The sequence below is a fragment of the Rhinoraja longicauda genome, chromosome 6 (assembly GCF_053455715.1).
Source record: "Rhinoraja longicauda isolate Sanriku21f chromosome 6, sRhiLon1.1, whole genome shotgun sequence".
Lineage (NCBI taxonomy): Eukaryota > Metazoa > Chordata > Chondrichthyes > Rajiformes > Arhynchobatidae > Rhinoraja > Rhinoraja longicauda.
In genome coordinates, this window is record NC_135958.1 from 14,655,663 (window position 1) to 14,674,737 (window position 19,075).

Sequence of the window (19,075 nt, forward strand, 5' to 3'; positions counted from 1 at the left end):
CAAAACCATTCTTTTAAAAAAAGGGGGGGTTGTTCATTTAAGGCAGATGAACTACATTTGCCTTTGAAGCTCGTGAGTCCTTGAAACACTCTTCCTCAAAGGATGGTGGAAGCAAGTGACTGAAACATTACCAGCGATAGGCAAGAATGCAGAGTTGAGGTTAGTGTCGGTCTGAACATGATTTTGAATGGCGTGAGGAGCCAGCTGATGTGCTCCTCTTAAATCATGTGTTTACATACTGCAGGAGCAGGTATAGTCTGTAGATGTCTGCATATGCATATTCTGCATGGGTAGGTTAAAACCCAAGACTATGAACATTAAATTCTCTAGTTTTAGGTAACTAACCAAAAAACACAACCCTCACCTCCTTCTTTCCATAGTCTCTTCCCTAGATTATCCCCCACCTGGGTTTACACCCATTACTCCCACATCCTCTCCCCCTTTTGCCTTCCTTTGTCCCCTTGCACATATATTCCTTTCTCTGGCTTCACATTTCATGCCTCTACTATGCTTATCTCACGGACTTTTGCCTTTTCATCTCTGGCCTTTGACCAACCATTTGCCAATGAAATCCCTCTCACTTACTCCAGTACTTTGTTTTTTTATATTTCTTTATCGTTGCTGGACTATCAACTGTATAAACACCCAAGATGGCATCTCACAAATGTAATCTGCAGATGCTGCAAATTTGAAACAAAAACAGAAAATGCTGGAAACACAGCCAATTGTGGGTCAAATGAGTTAACAGTCCAGCACAAGACCTTTCAATAGAATTTGCTAAGTTTGAAACCGTAACAAAAAGTAATTCGTAATTCAAATAACATATTTTATGACCTTGGGTTGTCCAAGCAATTGTCAGCAAATTAAGCACTTTCATTTTAATATAGAAAAAGCAGCAGTTAATTTGCACAGACATTTTAATAAATGGTAATATGTATGTTTTTTCACGTAGCAATGGTATGTACTTCAGAGGGTTGTGGTGGCTAGATCATTGGAATGAAGGATGATGCGTTTAAGATTAAGGCCATTCCAGCATTATCCCATAAATAATTGGGTGCAGCAATTTCTTACTTCCAGCAAAAAATGCACCACTTCTAATATTTTACAAACTTTTGTTGACTATAACTAACGTGAAATCGCTATACTACTATTATAGTATACTTTTCGTTCAGTGATTCGATTAGTGTCGTGTCTAGTGCAGTGGTATTTATAAAAGAAGCCATCTAATTTGTCAACTGAGTTTAGTTAGAAGTGTGGGTAGACTCAGCGGGCCAGGCAGCATCTCTGGAGAGAATGAATAGGTGACGTTTCAGGTAGCGACCCTTCTTCAGTAGTGTAAGTAGTGTTCCGGTTTTGGCAGGAATGTATTCGTGTTTCTGTTTACAAGAAGTGAGACACACACTTTTAAATTTTCATTGTTATTTACATCTATAGTACATTTTTAAATGCCTGTTTATTAGTCCAATTTTAGGTGGTTAATTTGATAACACTTGTGGCTTCTTAAATGGGCGCCAGTAACTGCATGATGGCTCAACTGTGCTGTAAGCTCATGCCTGACCGAGTATGAAATTCCATTTCAACAAATACTTAGTTCCATAAAAATTAAGCTCCTGATTTTTCCATTGTCACATAAGAAAATTGGTCATACAAATGATATTAACTCATCACTTCGGAATGGTTTGAATTGAAACTGTTGCTAGATTATAAAATATGCAAAATGGTGAGGAAAACAGAATTATTTTCCAGTTTAAAAAAAAAAAACTATGATCACAGTACTTTTCCTTCTCTTTCTCACACTGAAAGTAAGCCATGGTTGATTACGTATCCCAATTCTTTCATAACAGCAGCAAAGGTCTCTGTTGACCATAATTTAAATTGTCTTCTCCCAATTCCTGCCCCTTTGAAGTAATTTGGGCAATGTATTCCACCTCTATCACCTACCCCTCCCTGCTCCCAACTAACGTTAGAGCATGTACAAAAAATATACTTGCCTAGTACTTTGATTTCACTTGTGCATACTCTTAAATCAAGGCAAAAATCCAAGAACCGAATTGGATTTAGCATCAGTATTTCAACAGCATTATTCCACATGTATTTGGAGTTTCCAATTACAGTGACCTTCACCCTAGTCGGTCCTTATCTTCTCTGAGGAAGGAAGACATGGTGCAAGAAATGTTAAAATTGGAATCTAATCTCCAGCCTGCTATCTAAACACACTAAACCAGCATCTTTGTTTCTACGAATAGTATTCATGGTTTTCTAGTGAACCCTGCACATTCCCTATCTACTCATGATAATTAAGAATAACAACATTTCGAGGGGTGGGGAAGGGAAGAGGTGACACTTTCTGAGATGGCTCAGTAGGAGAATATCTATGGAGTATTGAGTCTTTATATGCCTCATCAACTTTACCTCCCATTGTTTTTGGCATACAGAGCAGCTATTATTTGGAAGTATTTTTTAAATCTCTTGTGGCTATAACTGTGAGACTAATTGTTTTGAGGATAGAGAGTAAGGGCCTGGTGGGTCATTTGTCCCTTGAATCTGTTCTGTCTGATCCTCTTGTAATGTTCCTTCCCATTCCCCATGACCTTCATCAAGAAATATATCTACCTTTTTAAATTACATTCATCAACATGGTCGCAGTTGCCTTTTGTGGTAGAGAATTCCACTGGGTTCACTATACTTTGTGAAGAAATGTCTCCTCAACTCAGTTCTAAATATTTTATCCTGTATCCTGAGGCTATGATCCTTTTATTTTAGACCCCAAGCCACGGGAAACATCCTAACCAGATCTAGTCTGCATGCTACATCTGCCATGCATTTGTCAAACCATTCAACTTGTCTAAACCACTTTGCCTCTTGTTCACAGCTTGGGAAATTTAGAAATAGTGCATTTGGATCTCTCATTCAAATCCAGATTATCTGGGATTCCAAGTACTGACCCCCAATATTCTACTTGTTACCACCTGTCACGCTGAGAAAGATCAGTACTTGAGTCTGAAGAAAGGTCTCGAGGAGTGGGGGTGGGGATAGGGGAGGGACCGGTGGGGGTGAGGTAGGGGGGAATGGAGTGGGGCAGTGGGGGGGAAGGGGGGCAGTGGGGGGGAAGGGGGGCAGTGGGGGGGGCAGGAGATAGTGGGGATGGGGAGAGGGTGGGGAGGAGGGGAGAGTGGGGGAGGGAGGCGGGGGAGAGTGGGGGGGAGGGAGGTGGGGGTGAGGGGAGGGGGAATGGGGGTGGAGGCAGGACTGGGAGAGTGGGGGTGGGGGGAGGGAGGTGTGGGTGAGGGGAGGGGGAATGGTGGAGGCAGGGCTGGGGGAGGTGGGGGCAGGGGAGGGACAAGTGGGGGTGGGGTAGGGGGGATTGTGTGGGTCAGTGGGGGGAGGAGAGGGGGATAAAGGGAATTCAACGTTGAGCTGCAGTAGCGCTGAACCTCGACAGTTGGTGGCTTTTGATGGTGCCGCCTGGCCTGGGGAGGCATGGCGTTTTGCGGACTGCAGCCGTGGCAAAGACATTAGTTTTGCTTTAAGAGCCTGTAAGCTACTCGTGGGGGAGGCCGCATAGAGGCTGTCTTTGTCTCCTCCAAGGGGGGCCGAGGTGAGTGGCTCCCTCTCCCCTTCCCTGTCCCCCCTCGCCTGCCCACGGCCCCGGGGGACACTCCCCGCCCGGCAACAGGCTTCGTCAGTTGGAGAGGGTTGCCGAACCCGCAGGATCGTCAGTTGGGGATGGTTGCCCTAGGAGAGACCCGCAGGAGAGGTTTGGACCCGACGGGTCCACCTCAGTCTAGTCTCCTTTAAACTTATGCGGTACTTTATCGAAGACCTTACTGAAAATCAAAATGGACCACATTCACTGGTTCTCCCTTATCTAATTTACCAATTGCACCTCCAAAAAGCTATAGTAACTTTGTCAAACATTTCTCTTTCACAAATACATTTTGACTTTTCTGGGTATTCTGCTATTACATCCATTTGCTCCACCACTAATGTTAGGCTAACTGGCCTTTAGTTACCTGCTTTCTGTTGAATGCCAAGCTGTAGCCAATGAAGAACAGGTAGAGACAAAGTGCTTGACTAACTCAGTGGGTCAGGCAGCATCTCAAGAGAGAAGGAATGGGTGATGTTTCGGGTCGAGATCCTTCTTCAGACCCGAAAGGTCACCCATTCCTTCTCTCCTGAGATGCTGCCTGACCCGCTGAGTTACTCCAGCATTTTGTGTCTACCATCGATTTAAACCAGCATCTGCCGTTTTTTTTCCTACACGTCAATGAAGAACAGCCTGATGTGTTCTTATTGTCCAAGTTAAAGCCAGTGAGGTCGCACAGATTGTCAATCTATTGTGCTGGTAGGCAAATTGGAATGGATTCAAGTCATTACTGAGGTAGGAGTTGGTTTGCATCATGACCAATCTCTCAAAGCACTTCATGGATATGAGTGCTGCAAGTCAGTAGTTATTGAAGCATGTCGTTGAGCCAACAGGGTGAATAAACAAAGGGTGTGACTGGACTGCAGCAATTGGGAGAATGCACTATGCATAATTGACCCGTGAGATGGCAATCTGGGTTTCCAAAGTCACAGTTCTATCATGCATTAGCTACCAAGTAACATTATTTTCAAAAGAGAGTTAGATTTAGCTCTTAGGGCTGAGGTATGGGGGGAAAGCCGGAACGGAGTACTGATTTTGGATGATCAGCCATGATCATTTTGAATAGCGTTGCGGGTGCTGCACCTGTTTTCTATGCTTCCCTCCCTCATTCTTTAAATCTCAATTTCAGATGGAAACACGTGTGTTTTAATAAAAGGTGTATGAAATGAATAGAATCTGAGAAAGAACCACAGATAGTCACAGCATGGAGGAAAGCTATTCAATTCATTGAGTCTATTCTAGCTTTGTGTTGGAACATTCTAGCTTATCACACTGTCCCATATTCTCGCTATAACTCTGAAATTATTTTCCTTTCAGATAGCTATCCAGCTCCCTTTTGAATGCTATAATTGAATGTTTCCTCTGCCTCGCTCCCCTTATCGTTGCATTTCAGGCACTATCCCCTCAGTTTGTTTATAGATATATATTTTAAAAGTTCATTTTAGGTTCTTTTGTTAATCAACCATTCAATATCCTAGGTTTTTTGTTTACCCATATACCAATGGGAACAGTTTATCTACAATGTCCAGATCCTCAATAATTTTTAATATATCTCAGATCGCCTCACAGCCATTACCAAAAGCAACTTTAGATTTTATCTCAATCCACATTACTGATATCCTTCTTTACAAGGAGTTTGCTAAATCTGTTCTGCATCATTCCAAAAGTGTGGTTCCCAGAACTGGACACAATATTGTGGCTGAATGTTTGTGGAGAAATAGAAACATACAAAATCGGTGCAGGAGTTGGCCATTGGGCCCGCCAGCACTGCCATTCAATATGATCGTGGCTGATCATCCAGAATCTGCACCCTGTTCCTGCTTTCTCCCCAAATCCCTTGATTCCATTAGCACCAAGAGCTATATCTAACTCTCTTGAATACATCCAGTGAATTGGTCTCCACTGCCCTCTGTGGCAGAGAATTCCACAGATTCACAACTCTGGCTGAAAATGGCCTCCCCTTATTCTTAAACTGTGACCCCTGGTTCTGGACTCCCCCAACATGGGGAACATTGTTTCTGCATCTAGCCTGTCCAATCCCTTTAGAATTTTATATGTTTCTATAAGATCCTCTCTCATCCTTCTAAATTCCAGTGAATATAAGCCCAGTCGATCCATTCTTTCATCATATGTCAGTCCTGCCATCCCGGGAATTAACCTGGTGAACCTACGCTGCAGTCCCTCAATAGCACGAATGTCCTTCCTCAGATTAGGAGACCAAATCTGCACACAATACTCCAGGTGCGGTCTCACCAGGGCCCTGTACAACTGCAGTAGGACCTCATATAATGATTTGTTTTCTCCCAAATATGAATAAGAGAAATACCAGTAAATTTAAATGTATTTAATTTGGCTTCACTTTCTACCCATTTTCTCAGACCACATAGCTTAGTTGTAAAATTATCACAAGTAATTATTTTAGACCAGTAAAATTTAAGACCGAGTCAAATAGTATTCAGAGTGACATTTGAAAGCCTTGGAAAAGGATATTGGTAACATTTGTTATTTAACAAACCTGAAAATTCATGGCTTCTCTAACAATTTACAATCACATTGATATGTTTCACATGCAATACTATATTGTATTTGAAAGAGAAATGTGTAACCTTAATTATATTCATTGCCTGCAGTCCGTCTGTCTTTTGTGTTTTTTGTTGTTTTTGTCTGAATTGTAGTTTAATATGATGTAGTGTTGTATGTTATGTTTTGGGGGGGGGGGGTGGGAGGGAACGGGAACTGTAACATTCTCTCTCCAGAACGGAGACGTGACCTTTGTTCTGTGTCGTGTCTCCGTTCCCGTTGCGGCCTACCACCGGCCATTCACCTGGGAACACCTGGGGCTCTGGTTCGCAGAGCCCGCGGCGCGGACTCACCACCTGCGGCGCTGGCTGCCTGCGGATGTTGCGGGCGCGGCTGCGACTCGTCTCCGGAGGCTCCGGCGCGGGCCGCGTGGACGTCGGAAGCCCGCAGACCCCTGGATGGGGGCCGACATCGGGAGCTCCGGCAACGGCAGAGGCAGCGTGTTCGCCCGCCCCGAATCGCGGGGCTTGGGTCGGCCCGCCACGGACCTTTCACCGTCCGGCGCGGCCTGAAATAGGCCGTTGACCTTTCACCGCCCAGCGGCGGCTTCAATATCGGGAGCCCCGACCGCCCCGACGTGGCAAATCCAACAGCCTGACCGCGGGACAAGACGGCAGGGAAGAGAAAAAGACATTTTGGCCTTCCATCACAGTGAGGAGGGACTGGAGGAGACTCACTGTGATGGATGTTTCTTTTTGTTTGGTGTTAGTTGTGATTGTATGTGTTATTGCAGTTTTATTGATTAATCTTATTGGTCTTATTGTTCAACTGCGGGTAATGTTTCATTTTACTACACATTTATGTGTATGTAACAAATAAACGACTATTGACTATTGACTATTGGTATGTACCAAAACCTATGCTTCATTAGACAGAAGCTTTATCATCTGTGAGTTATGACTATGTTCCAAAATTATGCTTATGTTGTGCAAACAAACTTAGAATGTCATTCTAAGATTTAACAGAAAATTATTGAACTCCTTACCACTTCTAATTAACCATTGAGTGCAAACAAAAATAAAACGGGTGTTACTTATTACTTTTTATAGCAGGAAGATACCCTGGTGCAACAGGCGTTTGAGGATTCCCGACGAAGAACCAGAGATTTTGAAGACAGAGACCGGTCCCATCGAGACGACATGGAGGTGAGAGGTTAGGAAACCTCTTGTTAAGTTAGGGATTGTGGGAGGGGGGAAATTGGATTATTAATCTGCTGGCTCTTGAAATCTAGGATGTGCTCTTGAAATCTAGGAACAGCTATATTTGGAGACACAGACAACTGCAGATGCTGAAATCTGGAGCAAATAACAAACTTCTGGAGGAACTCGGCAGGTAAGGCAGCATCTCCGGAGGGAAATGGGCTGACGATGTTCCAGTTCGGGACCCCAAAATGTAGAAGCGTCCGACTTGAAACATCGTATGTCCACTTCCCTCCACTGCCTGACTTGCTTGAGTCCCATTAGCAATTTGCTTTTAGCTGGTGATAGGTGGGACCAAATGTGTTAGAAATGAGGGCATGCAAAAGAATCTGGATCAAATAAAAAAATTGCTGGAGGAACTCTGCAGTTGAGCATCATCTGTGGAAGAGAAGAAGGAATTGTCAACATTTCAGAGCAGAATAGACTATAGACAGTATAGCACTGGAACAGGCCCTTTGGCCCACCATGTCTTGCCAAACATAATGGTTTCAGGTTGAGACCCCTCAGCACTGAGAGTGGAGAGGAGAGATGATCAATATAAAGAGGAGAGAAGGCTGGGGTGAGTTGAGGACCGGTGGTTGAACCAAGGAGGGGTGAAAGATGACAGGCAGATAGAGTCAGTGGGGTAGAAGTAGTGGAACTAGGAGGCAGAGGCAAGTGGGTGATAGCTGAAAGAAACAAGGGAAAGAAAAGGCAGAAGGTGATAATGAGAAACATTAAGGGAGAGATGAAGGGCAAATAGAACCGGTTGGGGGAGGAAATCGGTGGGTATGATATGTGGATAGTAGGTGGAAAGAATCTGGAGGGCAAAAATGGGTGATGGGATGATGTAAGAGGGTATGGGAAAGGAAACTAAAATGGGAAGACCAGAAGGGGAGAGAGAAATGGAATGCAGAAGGTAAAGGTTCCCTGAAATTAGAAAATTCAGTGTTCGTTCCATTGGGTTGTAGACTACACAGGCAAAACGTGGTGTTTTTGAAGTTTGCATTGGGCCTCACCCTGGCAATGGAGAAGAATTCTCCTTTATGTTTACTTTTACTGCCTGATCTCCTTTGTTCAAAATACATTTTAAGCAAGTATTCTTTGTCATGAATAATTTCATTTTGTGTTTTTTTCCTCCCAAGGTTGAAACATTTTGCTCTCGGTCTGCGCCACAATAAGGGTTCCCACGATACATTCCTCCTTGCCCAAAAGTGCCTTTTAACTCCTGTATTTCCATTTTCCATATCAGCCATCTGTAAAGTATCATTAAATACATTTTAGGTGGCTATTATCAGTATTCTCACTCACTATTGATTACACATACTGCAATTGCATGTCTTTGTAAGTGACTATAATCTGTTCTACGTGGAATATTACATTTAATCATTTTATCAACATACTTTCAATTTAAGGATGTGGCAAAGGTTTATTTTTCTAGAGTTTCTTAAAGCTACACAACACAGAAACCAGCCCTTCAGCCCAACTCATCCACAACGACCAAGTTGTCCAACTGAGCTAGTCTAAAATTGCCTACTTCAGGCCCATATCCCTCTAAATCTATCCTATCCATGTACCAGTCCAGGTGTCTTTTCAATGTCGTAATTGCACCCGCCTCTATCCCTTTGTCTGGCAGCTTATTCCATTTATGCACCACCCTCTAAGTGGAAAAAGATACCCCTCGTTTCCCCTTTAGCTCTTTCCCCTTTTCCTTAAACTTATACTACTTAGTTTTGGATTCCACTACCCTGGGAAAAAGACTGGCCTGCCACTTTATCCATGGCTGTCATGATTTTCTATCTTCCAAGGTTGTTCCTTGGGCTCCAACGCCCCATGAAAAAAACGTCCTTGCCCATGCAGCCTCTACAGTTTAACTCCCCTTCCCATACCAACCCTTCTGTCCTTGGCCTCCTCCATTGCCAGTGAAGAACAACACCATGGATTCGGCTTGGGTAGTAGTTTACAACCTAACGGCATGAACAATAAATTCTCCAATTTCAAGTAATCTCTTTCCAAAACCCCACACTATTTCTCCTACCAACTTTGCCACCTTGCTCCTCCCACTGTACACTCATCTTCCTTTCCTTAGTCCTATATGTCCCTTTAATTCCTCCCTCTCTCCCCTCCACCCCCCTCAATTATCTAATTCTACCCATAGCCTTACCTTCCGGCTTTGCATTTCACACCTCTTCTTTCCTTAATTGAAACCCTTTTGTCTCCATCTCTAGCCTGTCACTTACTCCAGTCACCAATCAATCTGCACCCCATTCACCTGTATCCCCCCCCCCCCGTCACTTTCCAGTGTGCCCTATCCCCTCACTTTCCTTCTACAGTTGTTGCCTGACCCGCTGAGGAGTTCCATACTTTGTTTTTTGTTCTTACTGAAACTTTGTCTTGTATGTCTGGCTTGAAACACAATTTCTCTTCTATTTGTGTTTTTGCATATCTGCAAATAGCCAGTTGGGTGGGGCAAGTGCATGGCTCAACATTTAATGATAAATTTAGTGGAGACGCAAGGAACTGCAGATGATGGAATCTTGAGCAAAATAAAGTGCTGGAGGAACTCAGTGGGTCAGGCAGCAACTGAGGAGGGAATAGACGGACGACGTTTTGGGTTCCAACAGATGATAGATGTAGTAAATGATCCACTTTAGATATTGCCATTAAAATGGCGATATTAAAATGGTTGGGCACATTAAAGTAAGCTTTTAAACTAACCCAGCTGTACTTGATCAGATTTTTTGTAAGCAGTCGAGCATTATACAGTGGTTGTACACTTCCTGGCACAACACATGCTTCTCTGTTTTTAAAAAACAAAAAAAATGTTTTCTTGCTTGAAATTACTTTAATGGAGAACAGATTACAGTCCATTCCTTCAGTAAAACATAAATAACAGTTGGTTCTTTAAACATCCAGCCCACCACCCCCTGTAGAGATTGGAGCTCCAGGTTTCAGCACTGTACAGCTTGCGTGCATTAGCCTTCTGTCTTAAAAGAGCTACATAACATACTAAACATATGCATTATAGTCCACTGTTTTTCTTCCTCCAGACACCATTTGTGCTTTTCCATAAATGCTGCCTGACTTTTCTCCAAATAGTTTCCAGCATTCACATAACTTTTCATTTATATTATTCCATGGTACAAAGCTTGTTTAGTTTAAATGAATGGTTTCAGTCAATATCTTGTGTGGAAAGAGTCTTGATCACCAAGAGAGCAAGATTATTTTTGATTATGACTTGAAATCCAGAATGGTCATTTCTTCAGTCTCCAAATTTTATTTATTTCAATGTTAACACTCTTTCAACATATCTTGGATCAAAATAATGTGCATGCATTGATTTATTTGGGAGTGAACAAATTTGCTGTAATCATTTTGAGTTCTGGAAGATCCCGCATCCAGTGAAACAAAAGAACAATATGTTTTCACTGGTTTTGGCTGAAGATGTAATGTTGCAGCAAACTCTTTTGTTCTTTTTAATAAGTGCTTAAACTGGCATTACACAAAAAAATGATTGTCCTATCATCAAAGTGTAGCTCCTTCAATAGAACTATGTGCTAAATGTTACTCCCTGGTTTGCAGTTTTCTGTCTGCAGCATGGTCATGATGGGTGGCAGAGGCTGGGGAAGAAAATGGATTTAAATTAATACAGTTAATAAGTAAGTTGATCACTGATATGAGAAAGGCCCACACTTATTACGCTTCCCTTGCCCCTGATAAGTTACTGTGCCTTTAAAGGTGCTATTTGTGAAGGTTGTGGACAATGCAGTTGAATAGTGAGTTAATTCTTCTTTACTTTATTACAGACACAGGGTCGAGATAAAAGATAAGACATTACATACAAAAGCACAGTAAATTACTTACAAAAGCACAATAAATTACATACAAAATCACAGTTCATGGTTTAAAATCAAGAATGAAAAAAATCAGTGTCCTACAACGAGACAACTATACCAATGCCTCCACAGCTGGGATTGGTAGCGTGTAGTGCTAAACCTTATGTTTGATAATGCCAAGATGATTTCATTTTCAGAGTCATTAATCTGGCAAATAAATTTATACATAAGATTTCTTAAGACAGTTTGTAAAATATTGACTCCTGCAGCCACAAACATTTCAATTGCACTACACCATGTAGGTCTCTTAAGTAATATTCTCAAAGCATCATTATAAGCTGCTTGAAGTCTCTAAGCTTGTTTTTCTGTCATTTGACCACAAGTGTGCAGAATAGAGTGGTTCAGCTCCATCTGTACATGCACTAAACTTGCGTAAGAGAATGTTTGCTTGTGCATACATCATGCGGCGTTGCCTATAAATATCCTCATCATCTGTCATTTGTTCTGCAATAAAATGCCCAAGATATTTGACCTTATTACAGATACTAAGATTATTAACAGACAATTAAAAATCAGGAAATTTAGACATGTATCCTCTTTGGTTCTACAGATCATAACAACACTCTTACCGGCATTATATTTGATATCATGTTCCACACCATACACAGAACATATAGTAAGGAGCTGCCGGAGACCAGTGCTAGATGGACTAAGGACCACAAGATCATCTGCACACATAATATGGTTCACTAGAATATTACCAATCATGCACCCTTTTCAATTCTTTCAAAAGGCTTTCAATTGCTTGGACAGATCATCAATATAGAGATTAAAAAGAACTGGGGACAAAATTCCCCCTTGTCTGACACCATTGCTCACCCCAAATGGGGCTGACCCAATTGTCCCATTTTACTTGCATAGTCTGGTGGACATACCAGTAAGCCAGAATTCTCACAATGTATTTGGGCACCCCTCTTTGACTTAATTTAACAAACAACTTTCTATGATTAACATGATCAAAGGCTTTGGAAGCATCAATAAAGCACATAAGAAATGTGCTTTACCTCTATATTTGTTTATCATTTGCTTTAAGGCAGTGCCATGTTTAGCTTTAAAACCAAACTGTTTATCTGTGGAGTTAACAAACTCATTTAATCTATCTAGCAGAATTCTTTCTCGGACTTTTGACAGTATGCTGGCTAAAGCTATGGGCCTGTAATTATCTGGACTGCCTACTTTACCAATGACTGGCACTAACAGAACAGACAACATTGAGTCTGGTAACGAGGCATGGATCGTAAAGCCAGTAAAACAAATAGCCAGGAGAGGAACTATCCTCATACTGGCATATTTAAGATGTTCAGCAGAAATATGATCTAAACCACTTGCTTTGTTGTCGGTCAGCTTGTTTATAGCTTGGTACACCTCATGTGATGTAATCACCATTGAATCATTACTCTCAATATTGTCCACCCTATACAAATCACTTTGGACACAGTTAAATTAAGTACTATAATGGTGTCACCATACCTCTGCAATATTGTCTGTTCCGGAGATTTCATCTACAGTACATGGTAGAGATGTTTTGCAGTTGTTAAGAACTCTCACTTCTTTCCAAAAATCAATAGCAGCTTCTTAGCCATGGAATCAGCCCTCGTGGCTTGCTCATTTTTACAGATGAAGCGAACAGCATACTTATATCTTGCATTAGTGTGCTTCTTGTATTCAAGCACGGGCCCTTGTCTGGGTCTACCTGCCATAGCCCATGATTTAGTGGCTTCATGGGCTTCAGCATGATACTCAGCTACATACTTATTCCAGCCAGGCCTGATGTTATGTGTCTTATTTTTATGCTTGTAGTAGGGCTTACTGTCCACATATAAAGTGCTTACTATATCATTATACATGGAGCAGATATCTCTCCATAGATATCTCGTCACATCCTTACAATTAACACTACTACACATAATTGCATCTTTAGGTAGATGAATATTTAGATTTATTTTAGATTTAGAGATACAGCGCGGAAACAGGCCCTTCGGCCCACCGGGTCCGCGCCGCCCAGCGATCCCTGCACACTAACACTATCCTACACCCTAGGGACAATTTTTACATTTGCCCAGCCAATTAACCAATTGGTTAAGGATTTATCTGTATGAGCATAATAGGCTATGATGTCTTTGGAGGGTTGACCAGTCCAGTTTTCCTATGTTAACACTATTTCCATCTCTGGATATCACAGATAGATGTTCAACATTTATTGACATAGCAACAGGTATATGATCAGTCATTGCTGTCCCATACAGAATGCCCATACATCCCACTGAGGCATGTGCATCAGCTGTATTAATACAATGGTCTAGCCATGACGTAGTGTGCCAGTCCTCACTAATATAAGTATAACTATCTGTAGGTAAAAGCACTTTGCTTGACAATATAAATTTATTATTCTTAACAGAACTGAGCCATATTATTGGCAAATAATGAGTTCCTGTCTGATATCTGCATTCTTATCCCCGATGACATATACACTAGAATAATTATTGTTTTGAATAAAGGAATTGATGAAGGCAAGCCTATTTAAATATTCATCCTCATTCTGAAAGCATTCATAGGGTAGTTAATAAATAGATCATGATTCTTTTTCACTGTTCAGTTCGGGATGGAAGGTGATTTGGAGTATTTATTGTTGCATCTTGTGCATTAGCTACCTTTGTCATTCTAGATCATGAAACCTTGATTATTTATTTCCGTAGGAAAAGGAGTAAGCCATTCTGCCATTTATTTTTTAATCTTGAATCTATCAGATGGCCACTTCAAATTAGAAAGAGATATTAATGAATTGTATTCCCTGTCTATAGAAGTTATTAACTAATTGGCTTAAAATTAGGACAGTTCAGTAGTCTGATAACAGAGGGGAAGAAGCTGTTCCTGAGGCTGGTGCCGCCTACTTTCAAGCTTTGTATCCTTTGCCCCATGGGAGAGGGGAGCAGAGCTAATTAAGGGGAAAATAAAGTTCTTGATTATGTTAAAGAAAAGCACAAAATTCTGGAGTAACTCAGTGAGCCAGGTGGCATCTCTGGAGAAGATTGATAGACGACGTTTCAGTTTAGGACCGGTCTTCAGACCGATTGCAGGGGAGACGAGAAAGAAAGTTGGAAGAGGAAAAGGGCAGGATGAAGCATGGCTGGTAATAGGTGAACATGGGCAAAGGTTTTTTTTGATAGTATGGCGAGTCCGAAAACTTGTTGGTTGTAGAAGAAGTTTATTGCAGCCGCAATATTCGAATACAGAGTTAAACAACAAGGTAAAGGACAACCATCAAAAACTTACTGTCTTCTTCGAAGACTTCGCCGAACTCCTCATTTCGGGCGCCAAAAGCGCACATGACCACGCTGGCCAATCAGCGATGTCGCTCTCTGGACCAATCCCCATGGTCGCGTTCACACGTGACCTCGCTGGCCAATCTGAGGGTTCGACGACCCGGACCATTCTCTATGGTCGCTACAATAGGCAGATTGTTGGACAAAGTCCAGGGATGATAAGACAGGTGCAAGCCCAAAAAGGATAGAGTTGCAAATTGTGAAACTCGAGGGTAGAAAAGTTGCGAATCGTGTAGCCATAGGAAGGAATGCAGGGGGAGGGGAGAAACTAGTGTAAGGTCATCCAGAGTTCAGGGGAGGGTTAAGGGGAAAAAGGAGAGGGAGAAGGGGAAGGGGGATGTTTGTGCGTTACCAAAAATTGGAAAATTCAATGTTCATACCGTTGCTACCTAAGCGGAATATCCTCTCGAAATAAATGCTAACATGGTATTTGTCTTTCTTAATAACGATTCAACTTGTAAATTAGCCTTTAAGCAATCCTGCACCAGCACTCTCAAGTCCTTTTGCACCTCTGATTTCTGAATCCTCTCTCCATTTAGAAAATAGTCTACGCCTTTATTCCTACTACCAAAATGCATGACTGCACACTTTGTTGCACTGTATTCCATCTACCACTTCTTTGTCTACTCTCTTAACCTGTCCAGGTTCTTCTGCAGAGTCCCTGCTTTCTTTACAGTACCTGCTCATCCACCTATATTCATATAATCCACAAACTTGGCCAAAGCCTTCAATTCCCTCATCCGAATCATTGATATACAACGTGAGAGTAGTCCCAGCACCGACCCTTGCGGAACACTGCTTGTCACTGGCAGCCAACAAGAAAAGGCCCCAATTATTCCCACTCTGTCTTCTGCCATTCAGTCAGCCTTCTATCTATGCGAGTATCTTCCCTGGTCCCATCTTCTTTTACATACTCGTGTGCAGCACCATATCAAAGGCCTCTGAAAATCAGGTGCTTTTCTTTGGCGGGGGGGGGGGGGGGGGTGATAATGATCTTAAAGCAGCTGGGGACCTCGGAATGGTGTAGAGAGGTTAAACTGAATATTCCTGCCAGCTGGTTGCACAGGCCTTGAAGGACTTGTGCAGTTATAGTCGTACAGGCACATCAGCCCAACTTGTCCTTGCCAACCAAGGTGCCTCATCAAAACTACTCTTCACCGGTCCATATTGGCTGATATCCCTCTATTTCCTATCCATTTACCTGCCCAAATGCCTGTTAAATGTTGTTATAGTAACAAATACTTCCTCTGGCAACTAGTTCCATGTCTCCACCACACTCCGTATGGAAAAAGTTGCCCCTCGGGTTACTATTTAATCTTTCTCTTCTCACCTTAAACCCATGGCCCCTGCTTCTTGATTGTACTTTATTGCACCCATGAAATCGGCATTCCGACGCATGGCCTCTTGGATACAGCATTGTGTCTTAACTGGTGCAAGTTACGAGAACAAATCCCCAACAAATTCTAACTCCATTAATAGTGCTTGTATAGAACCTACGTTGCAAGCCTACCAACAAATCTCAGGCATGATATTCATTTGATTGAATAAAATGAATATTAAAAACCTCAATAACTTCTAATTGGATTGACCATTACGTTTGATTTTCTGGAGATTCTGATTGCCATTATTTATGTATTATGCAAGTTTCCTTACCAGGCAGCAATTTATCTGATGCTACTCTTTTCAACCTTGATTTGGACTGCTCGCATTCAGGGTTTCGTAGTTATCACTTGTGGAATTGTTCTTCTGATTTATTTGCCTCCCAAATAGCAAAAAATATATCCATCTTTATTCAGCTTCACAGTTGTGAGTATTAGTTTCTACTAGACCAAGTGGAACCGTTGGGCCTAAACCTCTCCTGCATTGGTGCAGCACCCTCTCCTACCCCCTCCCCTCTCCCTCCCCTCCTTCCCCCCTCCCTCCTCCCCTCCCCCCTCCTCACCTCCACCTTCCCCCCCTCAATCCCCCTTATCCTTCCTCCCTTCCCTCCCCCCTTCCCCTCCCCCCCACTCCACCCCCCCCACTCCACCCCCCCCACTCCACCCCCCCCTTCCTCCCTCCCTCCATCCCCCTCTCTCCCTCCCCCTTCCTTCCCTAGGAGACATTTAAACTTTAAAATGCGAATAACTTAAAAAATATAACACCGATTTCAATGAAACTTCTTCCATTAGCACCAAAGTGATGACAGTGAGTAAGGTGGGCCTAAAATTGTCGCGCTATCGTGTACCATTTTGGCTGTAGTTCAGGAACAAACAAACAAACAAACGAGAGTTTTAGTATATAGATTGAGAGTATATTTGCAGGTTTAAATGTAATTCCTGAAGAAAACACTGGATGGTGCTAAAAAAACAAAACAAGCTTGGCCTATGGTATAAAACAAAGTGCTGTAGAAACTCAGTGGGTCAGGTACCATCTGTTGATTGAATGGATAGTTGACGTTTTGGGTTCGGACCCTTCTTCAGACTGATTGCCATTTAGCAGACATTAAAAATTGTTTCACCACAGCAGAAATATAACATGCAAAAATATCAATCAGTCTTGAATAATAATATCTTTTTTTTTTTAAATTACACTGGCATGATAATGAATTCATATTGGAATTTAGAAGCCTTCCCTGGATTCCAACTGGGTTCCATTTTTATAAACATTCTTCAGTTGACTGTCCATAAACCGGAAGGGTACCATCACCCAGTCATATAAACTAGCATTCATGCTAACTCTTTCATAATTTTTCTCCGTTTAATTATCTGCATCACTGTTGACCTGTTTCTTTTTTCTCTCTTTGTGTAGCCACGCAGGCAGGACCCCAGTCCCGGCTCCAATCTGGGGAGCGGAGATGAACTCAAACTACGTTAAATGATCTTGGAGCAGCCTTGCCATATTCTTTGTATGTGGGATCAAGCAGCTATTTGGTGAACTGGTTCTTTAAGGAAGTGAAGATGCTACAGTCCTGAACAAGATTTTTTTAATCCGCCCCACAGCCCAGGCCTTTGGATGCCCCATTCAGCACAAAGTGCCAGGGTTTGCACTATGTCCAGTTACAGTACCTGCATCTCCTGTTTAAAGCATGTAGCCAGTAGCAATTTTTGTATTCTATGCAAGCTATGTTTCTTTTTGTTTGAATTTTTAAATGCCCTATTATGTATTAATTTGTCTTCCTTTCTCCTTGGTTGTTTAACCAAAAAATGCAGAAAATCTGTATCAGAAATTAAGTCATAATGTTTTGAGTTGAATTAAGATTTAAGTGGCAGAAAACCACATTATTTTCTACTTTTTTTTTCTGTAATACATTCCGGGGTTGTAAGTGTATAAGGATTCTAAATGTATATCTGTTTGCTTTTGCTTTTCTAAAGCACAGGGAATGCTTTATTTTCTTGCCTGCAATTTTTGCTCTGATTTTTATATCCTGCAGAGAGATAGCCACTTAAGGAAGCAGTTCACATATTAGAATTATTTTTCACAAAAGTGAAAAAATAATGTGCAGAGTAAGAATTTTGTTTTTGCAGCAGGTTGGAGAGTAGAAAACTCTCCAGTATAACTTTTAATTTGGCTTGTTCGTTCCACTTTGAATTATACTTCAGGCCTAAAACAATGATCTAGTGAACATTGATTTTAATTTCTACCCTCGTTTAGTTTTTGTATTATTAATGTGCAGTTTTTTAATATCCAAATCCAATGACTTTTTTGAAAGGTCATGTCTATCAAAGTCTTGTATTCTGTTATTACAAAGTTAAATATATAACCCTGAATATGGGGTACAAATTGGACTGACAAGATAATCTTAAGCAGTGCACATATACATCATGTGCTGGACACATGAAAACTGATTCAAAGACTTCTGAAATGCCCTGGTATATCATGTTGATGTTGGTGGCCTTGGTGGCTATTTTATGCTCTGCATTGCTTAATAATATCTTAATGCTGGCATTAAGATTGGGATATCTGCTTTCTGTTATTTAGCCTAAACAGTTCAAAACTTTATTACAAGTGTTAAGTTATTGATGCAATTTAATAATTGTTTTCCAATCTATATTTAAGTAGAACGAATTGCATCTTTTTGCATTGTATTCCTCCCTCAGGCATTGCTTTGAATTATTGAGCTGGCTTTTGCTACTTTGTGAATCTGAAACATTTTTTTAAATTACTTTATTGGTAAATCTGAAAAGTCAAATCTGTCTGTTTTGTCTTAATTTTTAAATCATTTGCAATTTAATGAGAAAATTATTGATTATCCAATGTGGCAGATCTACATATTTTGAAAAATAGAACTGTCAAAAAATTGCTGTCAGAATGCTATTAACAGAACATATTTCATTAGAAAGTGTGAAACCATGGTAGTATATGGGACAATTCTCCACTCCCGTTGAAGAAAACATGTTTTGCTGAAATTATTACAAAACAAACATGTCTCGACCCATCTGTTCTATGTTAGCTCCCAGCAAATTAATCTCC

General features: G+C 41.5%; 1 protein-coding gene across 4 annotated transcripts in view; it reads left to right on the top strand.

Moving 5' to 3' along the window:
* Window positions 1-18,746, top strand: part of cbfb (core-binding factor subunit beta) — a 59,911-nt gene extending 41,165 nt beyond the window's left edge. For 3 of the 4 annotated variants that reach the window (XM_078400511.1, XM_078400512.1, XM_078400509.1), the window contains 2 exons: window positions 7,276-7,371; window positions 17,414-18,746. In XM_078400511.1, coding sequence (XP_078256637.1) covers window positions 7,276-7,371; window positions 17,414-17,479 — 162 coding nt within the window. In that variant the 3' untranslated portion in view covers window positions 17,480-18,746. Of the gene's footprint in view, window positions 1-7,275; window positions 7,379-17,413 lie in introns of all 4 variants that reach the window. The other variant, XM_078400510.1, reaches the window with a different exon arrangement.
* Window positions 18,747-19,075: the final 329 nt, after the last annotated feature.